The 15,004-nt window shown below is 31.2% G+C and overlaps 1 protein-coding gene across 1 annotated transcript in view; it reads left to right on the forward strand.

Moving 5' to 3' along the window:
- Ndfip2 (Nedd4 family interacting protein 2) overlaps positions 1 to 7,576 on the forward strand; it is a 57,224-nt gene extending 49,648 nt beyond the window's left edge. The window contains exons 6-8 of the mRNA XM_026400263.2: positions 2,514 to 2,580; positions 4,832 to 4,937; positions 6,820 to 7,576. Coding sequence (XP_026256048.2) covers positions 2,514 to 2,580; positions 4,832 to 4,935 — 171 coding nt within the window. The 3' untranslated portion in view covers positions 4,936 to 4,937; positions 6,820 to 7,576. The remainder of the gene's footprint in view (positions 1 to 2,513; positions 2,581 to 4,831; positions 4,938 to 6,819) is intronic.
- The last annotated feature ends 7,428 nt before the right edge of the window (positions 7,577 to 15,004 follow it).

The raw sequence follows: 15,004 nt of genomic DNA on the forward strand, positions 1-15,004 counted from the left end.
GTTATATATCTTAATTCATAAGATGTATACCAAATCAAGTTTAACTACCAGGACTCTTTAGTTTCCCTTTGAAATATGTTTGCTTGAGTTAAGGCTAATATTAAGCTGTTAGTGTTGAGAACTGATAGAAGAATTTTAAACCTTTGTATAAAATAATAATAGCTATCATTCATTGACCATGTTCCAGGTATAATTTGATAACACCAAATTCTTTAACCCTATCTATAACTCTAATGCTGGTGATGATCCAGCAATTTTGTTGACGATGAAACTAAATACAAAAGAGTGATAATTTGCTTAAGGTCACACAGTTTATACGTGGATTAGAATTTACTTTGTTCTCAATTCAATGCCTGTCTTCCTAATTCTGTGCTGCCTTTGTTACACTGTACTTTAACTTATTGAAATGCGTCAAGCAATATTTTCTCCAAAAAGTTTGGTATTTCCCTTTATTAGATGATAAGTATTTGATAAATCATATTGTTGCCTTCTTTTTCATTTCTGATCTGCCATGAATCTCAGATTTTGTATGAATATATTTAGCCCAGAATTTTATTACTTCTGCCTAAGGCTTTTGATTTTTTTTGTTTATTTAACCATGCATGGGTTTTATTAAAAATAAGTTCTTTTTGAAAGTGGGACATAACAAAATACTGGTGTTTTAGTATAATAGCATTAGACAAATTCTTAATGTTGATAAATTGGTTTTTAAAATTTGATTTCTGTAGCCTGTGGTTGGCCAGTAAACATGATTGATTTATTAACTAAACAGAAAAAAAAAAAAAACCCAACTTGGCTCAGCTCTATGATACCATCTCAGTATTCTAAAACATTTTATTTTTAAATTCAGTAATGAGTCTAAAGCTTCTTTATCCTTTTTACATAATGAGTCTTCCTCTTGACTTCAAGGTGAAGGTAATTATATTCTTAATTTTGGAGTAAATAACTCTATGCTAGATATTTTTGGATAGGAATGACTCTTTTCTTGATTTCCTGGTTGCATCTTGTTTGGGTACCATGTACAAAAAGTTAAAAATGTATTGTTTTGGTTCCTTATTTTTGTTTTATAACCTCTAAAGTCTCTATGAGAACCTTTTATTTCTAATCATTAACAATTAAAAAGCATACTGCAGTTCTATTTTATAAGCTGCAATCTTCCAGTTTTCAAGTTCTTTATTATATATTTTTTAAATGTTTGGGAGTATGTGGGATTTGCATCTTTAATAGTACTTGAAATTTTTACTCTTTGGAATTTCTGACTCTTAAGAATTAGTGTATAGTTTATTTATTAGTTGAAAATGATTCCAGAGAAAATACTTAGAAAACTTTTAAAAAGAGATAACCTTTAGTTGATCTGCTTCCCAAATAGCGTTTTTATTTATTTATTTATTTATAATACCTTTATTTTATTTATATTTGGTGCTGAGGATTGAACCCAGGACTTCACACGTGCTACGCAAACGCTCTGCTAATCAGCCCATGACATTATTTATAATTCGTATTTTGGTTATTACCAAAACTATTGGATTTTTAAGATTTCATGCAAATCTCTAGAAAATATTTGAGCACAAATGTGCATTTAATTCAATAAGAATAACCTGTAGAAATAATGTAATAAAACAAGTTAATTTTTAATAGTTTTAAGGTAGGTTATATGAAACACATTTAAAATATAATTATTCAGGGCATTGTTGATGCTAAAATGATAGGGAAGGAATAGGAAGAATTATCAGAAGTAACTCTGAAGAAAATTAGATCTATATTTTTAAACCTTTTAAAAGTATTGAAATATGGTAGCTAGAGTCTAATCAAGGAAAAGATACCTGTGTTCTGTACCATCAAACCTACCTTCCATCTGCCTGTTCATATTCCCACATATAAAACTATCTGCCATGGCCACCAATAGGAACTGTTGAAATGCCCCTTCAAGGTTCATTTAGCTGTTCTCAGCTCACTGTTGAGAACTGAATGCTACCCTATTTAGTTTGAAAATAAAAAGACTCCAATGAGTTGGGGGTCTTTATGTGCTTAGTATTTTGGGCAGTGATTAACAGTAGGGGGCATACAGAAGGTCAAAAGCTCTTCTTTTTAGAGGCCACCAGAACATCCTCATCTGATAAGATTAAACTAATGTAGCTTTTGGTGTTAATATCTAAAGCAGCGGGTTGCTGTAGTGTGTTTGGGATGGTAGTTGTGGCTTTGAGAGATTGTAAGAAAAGGACTGACATGTGAATGCTTTAATGAGAAAATACTTGTCAGATATATAGCATTTACTTTTCTTTTTTGTAAGTAGTTCAACTGTTTTTTGTTAATAAAGTTAGTAACAGAAGTCTGTTTGCTTTTGCATAAGAGAGTTTTTTTTCATGTAATTATCAATAAGTATTTTTTCATTATTTTTCTTTCTGTTTTTAAGGTAAATTATTTCAGGTAAATTATTCTGAATTTGAGTGTAATCTACAATTTTGTAATTCAAATATGCAAATATGACTAATATATTTATGTTCACTCTCTAGTTTTCTGATTATTTTACTGGATATTTCAATGGACAGTATTGGCTTTGGTGGATATTTCTTGTGCTTGGTAAGTTTATTATTAATGCACTTCAGTTAAACTAATTTTAGTTTAACTCTGATATTCTCTAACATTACAAGATGGAAATAAATTTTTAACAAACTTTTCTGCTGTATAATTCTCATTCAAATACTTAGCTTTTCAATTAATTTTATATGGAGGCTATCAATATGAAGAATGAGTGGTTTGAATAACTGAATTTTACACAAAATTTGAAAATCCCAACATGATTTTAAAAAATTGTCACCAGTATTAATCTTGCAAAATAAACATGCATAATTTATTTTAATGATATTAGGAAATTTGAGAGTAGGATAGTTTAGGTGTTTTATGCATTCTTTTATTTTTGGATCATGGAAACATGGTTTATGCTTTTGAAATGTGCCCTGCATTAATCATAAATCAGCCAGGCATATGGAAAAGTTTCAGCCTAATAATACAGTATTTCTGTTGGGTTTTCTTCTTATAAGGCATGTCTTTTCATTAATATTGATCAGTTTTATGGATTTCAGTTTTACATGTATGGTAACTAAGTTAATCTTAAAATTACATTATGCTTTTAATCCATAGTTCAAACTGGTATGAATAAGCTTTGTTTCTACCAGAAAAGTAATTTTGCTAGAATGATAATAGCATTTCAGTAGGTGGCAGTCTTCTCTTTGAGTTTTTATTTAGCCATGCTATCAAATCTGTAGGATTTTTTTTTTGGAAACAGACTCTTGGTGGTCAGTTTCTCTGATAATCAGTGGAATTATTTTATTGTCATGACTGTGTTGAGAAGTTAGACATGTATGAGGGTTAAGTCAGTTTTACATTGTTTACTATATTCTGACTTCCTGAATTTTTTGTTCTTTATTATTTAACCATAATTGTTTATATGGACATTATTAAGATATTAAAGGAAATTTTAGGAGAATAACTGTGGGGCACAATAGAATACAGAGAACAATTCCAGTTCCACATCAGAGCCATAATCTAGCATTTATTTAGGGAGTTTGGAAATTGAATTGAGTATTTCTTCTCCTTTTTTCCTCCAGTTTATTACAGATAAGCTTTTTTGTTAATGGTTGATTACTGTTTTTTAGTTGGGGTACAAATTTATTTTTGGATTTTATGTTTTAAATTTACAGATAACTTTTTCTCCTGGTGAGGAAAGTTGTACACACATATATTTTCTGTATTTGTTATTGTCACCTACCATTTTCTGATTATAAATTTATAAAATATATCTCTAAAAATTATATGCTAAAATATTTTAAAGACTTATAATAATACTGGCAGTGCTTTTATACTTATCTAACACTTTTCATCTGAAGCTTTGAACATTGTACAGGCATTGCTTTTTTAATTGTTAAAAATATCTTTGCTATAAATTAGTATTTATCAAAATACTGTTTTACCAAGGAGAAACACTTAGGTAGAAATCTCATGTCTAATAATCCAAGAAATTACTAGAGTGACTGCCTCTCAAGCTTTCTTTCTTGACTCTTCTTAATTTTTTTATATGTTAGTTTTTAATTATTACTTAAAGAACTTATAATTTAAAAATATACAGGGGCTGGGGATGTGGCTCAAGCGGTAGTGCACCCACCTGACATGCGTTCGGCCCAGGTTTGATCCTCAGCACCACATAAAAAACAAAGATATTGTGTCTGTCGAAAACTAAAAAATAAATATAAAAAAAATTCTCTCTCTCCCTCCCTCCCCCCCCTTTAAAAAATATATATACATATAATAAATTTATCTTCAAATGTATATATTACAGATGATATGGGCACTTGATAGTATTGTTTTTTCCCTACCGTTATTTAGCAACTAAATGCATAGGTTCTCCTTTGAATGCTTCATATAAAAACAACATGTCTTGGTTTATACAGTAGTTATATTAATTGATAAATTTGCTATAAAATTAGATTTGTCATTGAATCGGTTTAAGTGCAACAGGAAATTTTGCTGTTTAAAGAAATCACTTAGGTGTATTTTTTTATGTAATTCTGGATTGTCATAGCTGGATTTGCATTACTTCAGTTTTGATACATTAAAGCTTACCAAACTGAAAGAATATAGATGGCAGAAAATTTCATTATCTTTCCTCATGGTGGAGTTATCATTAATGTAAAACATAATATAAAATAAATGGAACCCTGAAGATTAACTTCCCTGAACCAAAAGAGTCTTATTTATAATTGTCTATTTTATATTTATGAGGCCCCTTTATGCTTAATAACGTAATATATATGAATTATTTCAATCTTCCCAGGCCTGCTTCTTTTCTTCAGAGGATTTGTTAATTATCTAAAAGTCAGAAACATGTCTGAAAGTATGGCAGCAGCTCATAGAACAAGATATTTCTTCCTATTATAGAGGTAAGGAATATAAATATAGTGACCTTGTTATTTCTTTTCTATACTCACATTTACTAGATGCATATTAAATGCTTAATGTGTACTTATAATTTTTTACTCAAAGTTAGCATAGCTAATACATTTTATACTGTCAGCAGCTTAATGAAACTTTATAAGTTATAGACTTTTTAAGGTACCTTTGATTTTCAAAATTGAATTTCATAAATTTTAATTTTTAAATATATAATGAATAAACAAAAACTTCTTTAAACTTCTTTTTAAAGATTGTTCATAGATTGTGTTTGAAGTAACCACCAGCACAAAACTTGCATACCTGAAAAACAAAATCTGACACACTGAAGTGTTGGGCATTTTGCATAAAACAAAAGTGAAATCTACATAAATGTCTGGTTAATAAAAAAGACTAAATCTGAGATAAAAAAGCAGTTTGTCATGCAGGCATTTTAACAATCTGGAATGTTGAAAGTAGTTGTGTTATTGTTTTCTTAACACGTATCATTTTGTATTAAAATGAAGGCTTTCACGAATAAATGGGAGTATAAAACAATAAGTAGAGGCTGTCTTACTAGTTATCCAGTGTGTTTCTGGACACTGATATGTAGCCATAGCATTTATTTGTTGTACAGCCAGGAATATGTACATATATAAATACCTTTTATCTTAATTGTCTATTTTGAAATCAAGTGCCAAAATAATTCGTATCTATAAATTCTTTAAACTTTTTAAAAAAGTATTTGAACTCATAAACAAAATATCTGCTGAAACATTTAATTTCTGATTGAAAGGACTATGAGGATAAAGTGTTTCAGGGTTGCTGTAACCAAGTAAACATTCTATATTTGAGGGTTCTGCTTCAGTTTATTTAACCAGTCATGGATTGAAAAAGAAAAATTGCATCTATACTGAACATGTGCAGACTTTTTCCTCTTGTCATTATCCACTAAACAACGTAGTACAACAACTATTTACATAGCATTTCAATTGTATTAGGTATTATATGTAATCTAGAGATGATTGAAAGTTTATGGGAGGATGTGTGTAGGTTATATGCAAATACTGTGCCATTTAATGTAAGGTACTTAAGCAGCTAAGAAGTTTGGTATCCAAGGGGGGCCGGTCCTGGAACCAATCCCCTGTGGATATGAAGGGAGGATTTTAGTTTTATAATAAATGTATATTTTTAATTGTAGATGGACGCAATACCTTTATTTTTAAATTTTTATGTGGTGTTGTGGATTGAACCCAGTGCCTCCCACATGCTGGGCAATCATGCTATCACTGAGCTACAGCCTCAGCCCTGTTTTTATTTTTTTAATTTTATTTGTTTGTTTGTTTATTTATTTATGTGTTGCTGAGGATAGAACCCAGTGCCTCACACATATTAGGCAAGTCCTCTACCACTAAGCCACAACCACAGCTCCTGTTTTTTTTTTTAATTAAAAAATTTATGTGGTTTGTGATTTGGTTGCTTAACTTTTATTTATAACTTACATAGGTCATGCATAAGCATGTATACTTTCCTTATTTCTGCCAAAGACGATAATGTATTTCTGGATCATATTAAAGTATCACTTTAAGTGTTCCATTAAAGTTCCTGCATCACCTGCCCACAGAGGTGTTATATTTTCTTTTTAAGGGATAAAAAGGCAAAGTTTACTAATCTGTTTTGTGAGTAGTGAAATTAGTCTTAAATATATTTTCTTGATGATGCCTATAGAAGAATTATACTTTAGAATATATTCTAAAATAGACTATGTTATCTTTATCCAAAGAACATTATATATTTGATGTAATGCTGCTGTAAAATGAGTTTTTATTGTACTGTAATTTAGATAAAGTACAAATTAATACATTTTAAGACTAATTCTTTCTTTATCTCTAGACTGCATCAGCCCAACATTCCTTTCTAATACCAATGTGAAATTTTCAGATCATCTATAAACCTACAACTTTAATAGGATAGAAGACTACTGATAATAGAAGAAAAATTAGTGAAGAAAAGATGGAGCTTCAAAATTGAATGGCAGGGTGGTTTATGCTTAAAAGCCATTTCTGTTCATTCTTTATTTATATTTCATTTGTTTTGCACACTTGCATTTGTGCCCATTTAAAGATTTGCATATCCTTGAAAGAAACCATAAAGTTGTAGTGGTAAAGTCTACTCATATTTGGTTAATCAGTGTTTGATGAAATTGAAAGAGTTGAGTGATACACAGTCTTCCAGCATGTAAATGCCATTGACTTTTGACTTGACCATTAGTATAATGAAAATAAAATCATTAACCATGTCAAATGCTTTAGTTTCTGGCTCTTAGATTCATCTAGTAATTCTTCATCAAAAACTTTGTTATATATAACGTTCATTAAATCCTGAAGAGCTGATTAAGAAAGGATTTGTTAAATTTTTGAACATATTTGAACATATTATTATTTAGGAAAATTCTTTCTGTAAATAATCATTCATAATTACTTTTTACATTTTTTTCTTAGAAATTATGTCTAGATATGTTTTCATTAATTTTAAATTAAGCAAACTAAACATAGATAGAAATTTGGGGTGTTAAAGATAGAATTTGTTTTCTGGCAAGTCTTAAGAAAAGTGAGATTTACAAACTGTCCTTTATAAGAAAATAAAATGTTTAAGGTACATAAATAGTTTTAGGGATTTTCAAATGAGAAGCTTGTTTATTAGGATTACCCATCTTAGAGATTCTTGCAGGAACAGAGTGTAGCAAATATATAAATTTTAAGCCAATTTTAAAAATTAATTTTTCAAATAAGATATTCTCATTTACATTTGTCTTTTAAAGCCAATAAAAATATCTTTCAATATCACTGTAATAATCTTTCTTCAGATGTTTAATTTGTTAAGCTCAGTAAATAAAATCTTGTTTTATTAATAGCTCCTTGCTTTAAGGTTACAGGTTTAATTTGTAAAAGAAATATAACCGGAATTGAGATATGCAAAATACCTCTTTTCAAATTATGGAAAATTATCTGTGGAATATGGAGTATGTGTGTGTGATGAGAGTGTGTAACTATTACTGCAACTGGAATCTGCTCTACATTCACAAGCTACTACATTTTGCACCTTGCAAATCATTTTATTTCTCATCTATTTTTCTTTTAAGTTAGTTATATCTTTGCTTTTGAATGCCAACATTAAAAAGGATGGGAATTATATTATCCTTAAACATAAAAATCATTTAATATAGCTATGTAAAATATAAAATTGATCACTTATTAGACACTGGCTACTACTAAAAGATACACCTGATTGGTCAGGGACATTTTCCATTTCTGGAAAAAAATGCTTTATTAATATCTTTTGTATTTCTCTGTATTTTCTAATTTTTTTTCATTGTCTTTGATAAATAAAACATACAGTTTTGTTTGCTAATTGAGCCTCCTACATTTTGTTTTCCCTCATTCATTTTATTCTGCTGCAATAGGCTTTTTATTGTTGATTAAAGTACCTGTGTTATACCTCTTAAAGTAAAACAATAGCATGGGGTAAACAAAATATTTAATTTAGTTGTCAAATTTGGAAATTAAAATTAGAATGTACCAGTAACATATACAGATTCCCACTGGATTTCTTCATATCTTCTGTTCATTTCCCACAGACCTATACTTTGTTCTTTTAATAATTTTTAAATGAAATTAAACTTTGACATATGGTAGTTTTCAATTATCAGGAAGCTCAGCTATCAAACATCAATTTATTAAAATTTCATTTTATTTTTTATGATATTTATATTTGTTTTCTGAAGTATCACTATTAATCCAGTATTAAAACTTCACTTTTTGTTTGATTTCCCCTTCTAAATCTGTTAAGGTTCATGTATGCATGTTATATCATCCTCTTTAATTGACATAATTCAGTGGTAACCTTTAATTTCATCATCCAAGCAGAGGCATCAAAATATTCTTTTCCAAATCTTAATATTCCCTTCCAGATTTATTCAAATACTGCATACCTTCCTTCATTTCCTGTGAGCTTGAGCTTGAATAACTGTTGTGTTTGGGGAACACATGACCGCCTTTGCACTCTGCCTTAAAGATTGAAAATCAGTACTCTTATTAGAGTGTCTAAACATTTTTTGAATGCATATGAAATGTGGCTTGGAAGTTAATGCAAAAATGTTTAAAATTATTTCTATCATTTGATTAAGCTAGTGATGGCTAGGATAATCCATTTTTATGTAGTTATGCAATTAACTATTTTAAGGCAAAATACATTTTTCTATATAGCGTAGTCAGGATACTTTAGAAATTTAAAATTAAAACAAATCCTATTTACACTGTTAAAATGAAAATATCTGTTACTAGAAAAAAATACTAATTTGCAGCCTTTTATTTTGAACCTATAAAGTATATGTCATTTTAGACATGCCTTTGATTTTCATACATTTTAACCTGCTAAAATGATAATCACAATATTTTTAAACTTCTCGTAACAGAAAAAGTGGAGTCCAGAATATCCAATTGGAGAAAAATTCAGGGTTTTTATTTAATAGATTTTTTTCCAACTGTTCCAAAAAGCACAAAAGTATTTACAGTGAATCTGATACTGTACTTAAGTATGTATTTTAAGTTTGCTCAGAACAATCCTGGTTATTCCCATTTTCTTGGCTTAAATAGTGCCTCCTCTTCTCTCAAAAGAGTCCTAATTTGGAGAAAAAATTATATGATCATCCTAAATATATTTGTTCACTGTACTGGGAAGTGACTACCTTAATTTACTACCCTTTGAGAGAAGGAACTGGGGTAGGGGCAGGAACCAGTTGTTAGAGTCTTTCTAGCCAGCCATTTCTTTGGCCTGTAAAAAAGCATAGTTTTTTTGTTTTGTTTTTTAAATAGAAGTTATTGTATTTGAATGACTTCAACTTATGGTAAATAGTGAACAGTGGCTTTTATGTTTTTTTTTAACTGTTGTTAAATGTTATTTTAATCATTTATTATTTAATTCAAGTAGTCATATGAAATATTAGTATATTATTTTTTAAAACCTCATTCTTGAAAAAGTTCAACTGTTGGTTGATAATGTGCCATTCATTATTATAGGAATGTCATTGCCCATATATAAACATGCTGGCATGTATTTTATTTGTTAATAAAGTTATATAGATGTGGAAATGTGAACCTGTGATGCATCCTTTTAAAAGCAATTTAAGATTTAAAATATACTATCACCACTTTGGTTTAACGTACATGACAAAACATTAAGATTTGAGATAAAAATGACTGTGGCATAGAATTAGGTTAGAAGGTGCAACATCATTTAACTTTACAGTCATTTGTTAGGAGACAGATTGCAGTTTAATTTTAGTAAATGCAAAAAGAAAAATCAATTTTTTTACCTTTATTTATTTTTATATGGTGCTGAGGATCAAACTCAGTACCTCATACGTGTGAGGCAAGGGCTCTGCCACTGAGCCACAATCCCAGCCCAAAAAATCAACTTTTTGACAATTTGTGTTCAGTTCTACATTGCAAAAGATAGCGGTCATCATAGATGAGACTTGTTTATAGGCTTGTTTTATTTGGTACATGATCCAATGTGCAAAAATTTCAAGTTATTAAGAAAAATAGAAAAAGCCACCTTATTTCACACTTTTTAAAAATTAAAAATGTTTATTTTGAACTCCACACATTTGTTTGCATTACTTTTTTGATGTTCTCAGCTTAGAATTCATTTTGTTTTGCTTTGAGAGGTTGAACTATTGGCTTCTAAAAGACCCACCATATTTTAATGAAAACTTTTAAAACTTCAAATCCTATAACTAAATAACAAAGAGATGGGGTGTGACCCCATTAATAATTAAGGTTATTGCAAACCAAAATCATATGCAGTTCACAAAATCTTAGAGGTGTTTTCCTATCTCTTCATGCTTGCAAAGAACCATTTTATTACTCTTCTGCTCTTTTGGGATGTGTTCATTTTAATTAAATCAACACTTTACTATCTGGGACACAAAAGACGTTTCTTCTCTTAGCTTAGCCAAATTCAGCAAGTAAAATAAATTTACCCAAAGCTCAGCTGAAATGTAGAGGACAGCCACTGCTTTTAGAATATTGAAAAGAAGAAAATAACCTTATTGGAAAGTACAAATTCTTCACAGGCATAAGAACAGTACACATGCATAAATAATACATATATTATTTCTTTTACCAAATTTAGGCTTTTAGTCATCTGAATTCCAGCACAGTGATTTTACTTGGCTATGCAGTCTATGTGATTTGGGCTGTAAAATTTTAATTCCCATCTTATTAATTCAGAGAGATGACCTAAGGATTCTTAATTGCTACCAAGCATTGGTGACCACTCATCCTAATATAATAAGTAGTGATGGGATAAGTGTGAAGTATCACTTCCTAAATTCAGAGTTTTAAAATGATGTATAGACTATGGGAAATACATATCGATTCATTGAAAATTAGAGAGAAGTGTTTAAAAATACATAGTCAAAGACATAGTTATGTTTTGTATTTATTTTGAAACAAATGTGTTTTCACCCATTTAAAATAATTTGTTATTGATGCATGAGAGGTACTTTTAAAGACATCTGACTCTTATAATTCCCTAATCCTGTGGGAACTACAGGAATAAATTTTTGCTTGAATAGTTCTGATAGGACCACTCTCCAGGGCAGTAATTGTTCTCAGTATGCAAAATCGTACATAATCATCTGGGAGTTTGGGGGAAGTTAACATTCCAGCCTCAATTTCCAGAAGTTCCAGTCCAATCAGTCTATTTCATGATGGCACATTTCCTTCCAGAGTTTGAGTTTCTGGGATTTAGTCTAGTGCTACTGTTAATTTTTTTCTCATCATTGTGTCCACTTTATATCTAGCTCCTCAAATATATGTGATAATGTTAGGGCTTATGTAAATAAGATTTATTATAAAGAAAGAAAAAGGCATATAAAATCAGACCCTTACGTGTTATTGTTTCGGATTTTCTGCTATAAGATTTAGAATAAGGACCCTTCTAGTTTTAGTGTCTGTACCCATGACATGGCTCTGCAGGGTCAGATCACCAGGGCAATGTGGGTAGTGTGACCGAATGGAGCCATTTGTGCTGAGGTGGTAGTTATTTTCTTGGTAATTCTGAAAAGCAAGCAGAATTGGATTACTCTTTTATAATATAGTTAATTTTTCTTGCCTCATGAGTATTTCCACTAGCAACTTCCTTTCTCCATTCTTGAGAAGCATATACATTATTGAAAGGCAGCTTTGTTTAACAGAAAGAATGGGTTTGGAAGCTAAATTAAGTAACCCAGTAAGTCCCAAAGTTTCAATTCTGTGAATATTTCAACAAAATTGACATAGAGGGCTGGGGTTGTGACTCAGCGGTAGAGTGCTTGCCTACCACATGCAAGGCACTGGGTTCAATCCTCAGCACCACATAAAAGTAAATAAAATAAAGGTATTGTGTTCAAATACAACTAAAAAAATAAATATTTAAATAGGATTAATATATTAAAATAGGTTTGAAACCATAACCTAGAGCTTATATAAATTATATAAGTTGCTGGGATAGAATTGGTTAACCCTAGACTCACGTTTCAGCTGTCAAAACAAATTCAGATGATTTGCTTAGTTGAATCCTCAGTTTCCTCACCTGTTTATTGCAAAGCACAACAGGTCCCTGAGGATTCGATGAAATGTATGCCCCCCCCCACCAAAAAAAGGTAGCCATTATTATTACATCTTTGCTCTTTGTGTTTCTTGTGAGCCCCTCTGAAAAGGGTGATAGGATAGGGTCATGTTAACCTATTATTTGCTTCTCATTTCTTCTGTCACAAGGGAAATTAAAGCAAAAGTTGCCTAGATGACATTTGATTTTAAGGGATACAATTAAACATTGAGGGGAAGAGTGCATACCAAGTAGTAAAGTATTCTAGCTTCTAGCTGATAGAGGTAGAGGGACCTCACATAGATCTCTCCAGGCAGAAGCTTGGAGGGCCCTGAGGTCAGGCCCTTGGAATTTCACAGTGAATTATGATATTGCTTTATAACTGGTGATTCATTTCTTTTGTGTAGGGAGCCAGAGCACTGAAATTCTGGTTGGGGTAATGATCAGGAAATAACTTGCTGGTCAGGTTGTTACTGATTCTAGGATAAATAAATCCCCCAGCTTCCCCTATTAATCATGGGTTAACCTTGGATTTATTTCCAGAGATGTCTATTACTTTAAAATGGAAACACTTCAATGAAAGTTAAGTTCCCAAGACTCTGCCCTGGTCATAATTTGGTCATTTAAAAATTTTCAAATTCCTCCCGTTTATAGTTCTTGAACGGATGATGCTTTTACTTCACAGAATCCATTTTGTAGCCTATTCCTCTTTCCACCTTCCCAAAAAGCTTAAATACCATCTCTTTGGTATTTCTCTTTCATTTTGTTACACTGGGTTTTGTCCTATTGAGTTCCCATAGCCTTGCATTTCTAACAAGGCATTACTGAGACTGTGCTATGATGATTTTTGTGTTAGTGTTCTCAATGGTAGATATTATATCTGATTATTCAGTTTTGTATTCCACCCCAACAACTAGCACAAAGTTCAACAAATTCAACAAGTGGTTGGAGAGTATAGACACAAGTGCCAGGCTCTGGATATACATAAAATGCTTTCTGCCTTTAACTCTGAGTCTAATGGAGGAAGATATATCAATAGGCAAATATGTTTATGTTGAGACAGGAATATAATCATGGGGCAGAGTGATTGAACTTTGGGAACAACAGGTCATCCTTCACTAGAGTAATGACATTATAAATATATCTTAAAGAATAAATGTGCCATATGTTTAAACATTTCATAACCATTTACAATTTTTTCATCTCTTGGATAACATTCTGCCTCCCTGGTTTTCATTCAGAATTATATTTCCAGTTCTCATAACATTTCATCTAAGCCGCTTTATTAAACCACTTTCTACTGTGTGTCGCAGTATTTGTATTCATGCCTCATCACCGTGCTTGAAGGCAGGATTTAATGTCTGGTGTAATGTCAATGTGCATTGTACCTCATAGATATCTTTAAAAAAAACATGCTCAAGATTTGCCACCTCATTGTGTGCTACTCATTTTGTCCTGGTGGCAGGGATTACTGACTTCAGACATCAGCACTGGGATAGGCATCCCTCTTTTACAAAAACACCGGTACAAGGAGTATATAAGTTGTGAATATCCTTTTCACCTATCTCCTAACTCCATCTCCCTGCCTAGAATTAACCACTGTTAACAATTTATTACATACTCTTAAAGGCTTTTTCCACATAAATTTTTTAATAGGGTGATGCTGTGCTCTATAATGTCCATATAACTTCTGGTTTCATGTAAAGTTGAGAGGATCCCAGGTACAATGACTTGGAAAGTCCACCTTTCCTTTGTATTTCCAGGAGACAGTGATCAGGGAAGAGTACTTTTTCTTCCTGTAAACATAGTTTATTTCTACCAAAAAGCTGAGGGTTATTTACTTGATCCTTAAAGTGTTTAGATGTGGACTTGTGGTTTCAAGACCATTGGAACTGGACTATTCCAAAATCAGATATTTGTAACATTTAGTAGTTCTATTTTATGATCTTATAATTCTATTTAGTAAAAAGTTTTCTGGAACCCCAGGTCATTAGGTATAAAGAGCTCAGGATGGACAAGAAAACCTAGCCTTGATAGGCTTAGAGAAGACCAAAATGATCTGTCTTCAAAATTACTTTCCCATGTTTAAGAACCAAAGCTGTGTTCCAGATGTGTTAGTTACTGCTCTCTGGCTGATCCTACAGACATTTGGAACCCCCGTGTAAAAGCATTCTCCAGAGAAACAGAGCAATAGGTTTATGTGTGTGTATATAAATATGTTTTCTAGATATTTATTACTGGAATTGTTTCATGTGATTTTGGAGATTCTGCAAACTAGAGAACCAGGAAAGACCAAGTGTAAGTATCATGGTCCAAAACCCAGGGGAGCTGATGGCATCACTTCTGATTTGAAACCAAAGATAAGGTTTGGGGTGCTACTGGTATAAGTCCTGAAATCCATAGGTCCAAGAACCAGGATTTCCAA

This window comes from Urocitellus parryii, chromosome 2, assembly GCF_045843805.1.
Source record: "Urocitellus parryii isolate mUroPar1 chromosome 2, mUroPar1.hap1, whole genome shotgun sequence".
Taxonomy (NCBI): Eukaryota; Metazoa; Chordata; class Mammalia; order Rodentia; family Sciuridae; genus Urocitellus; species Urocitellus parryii.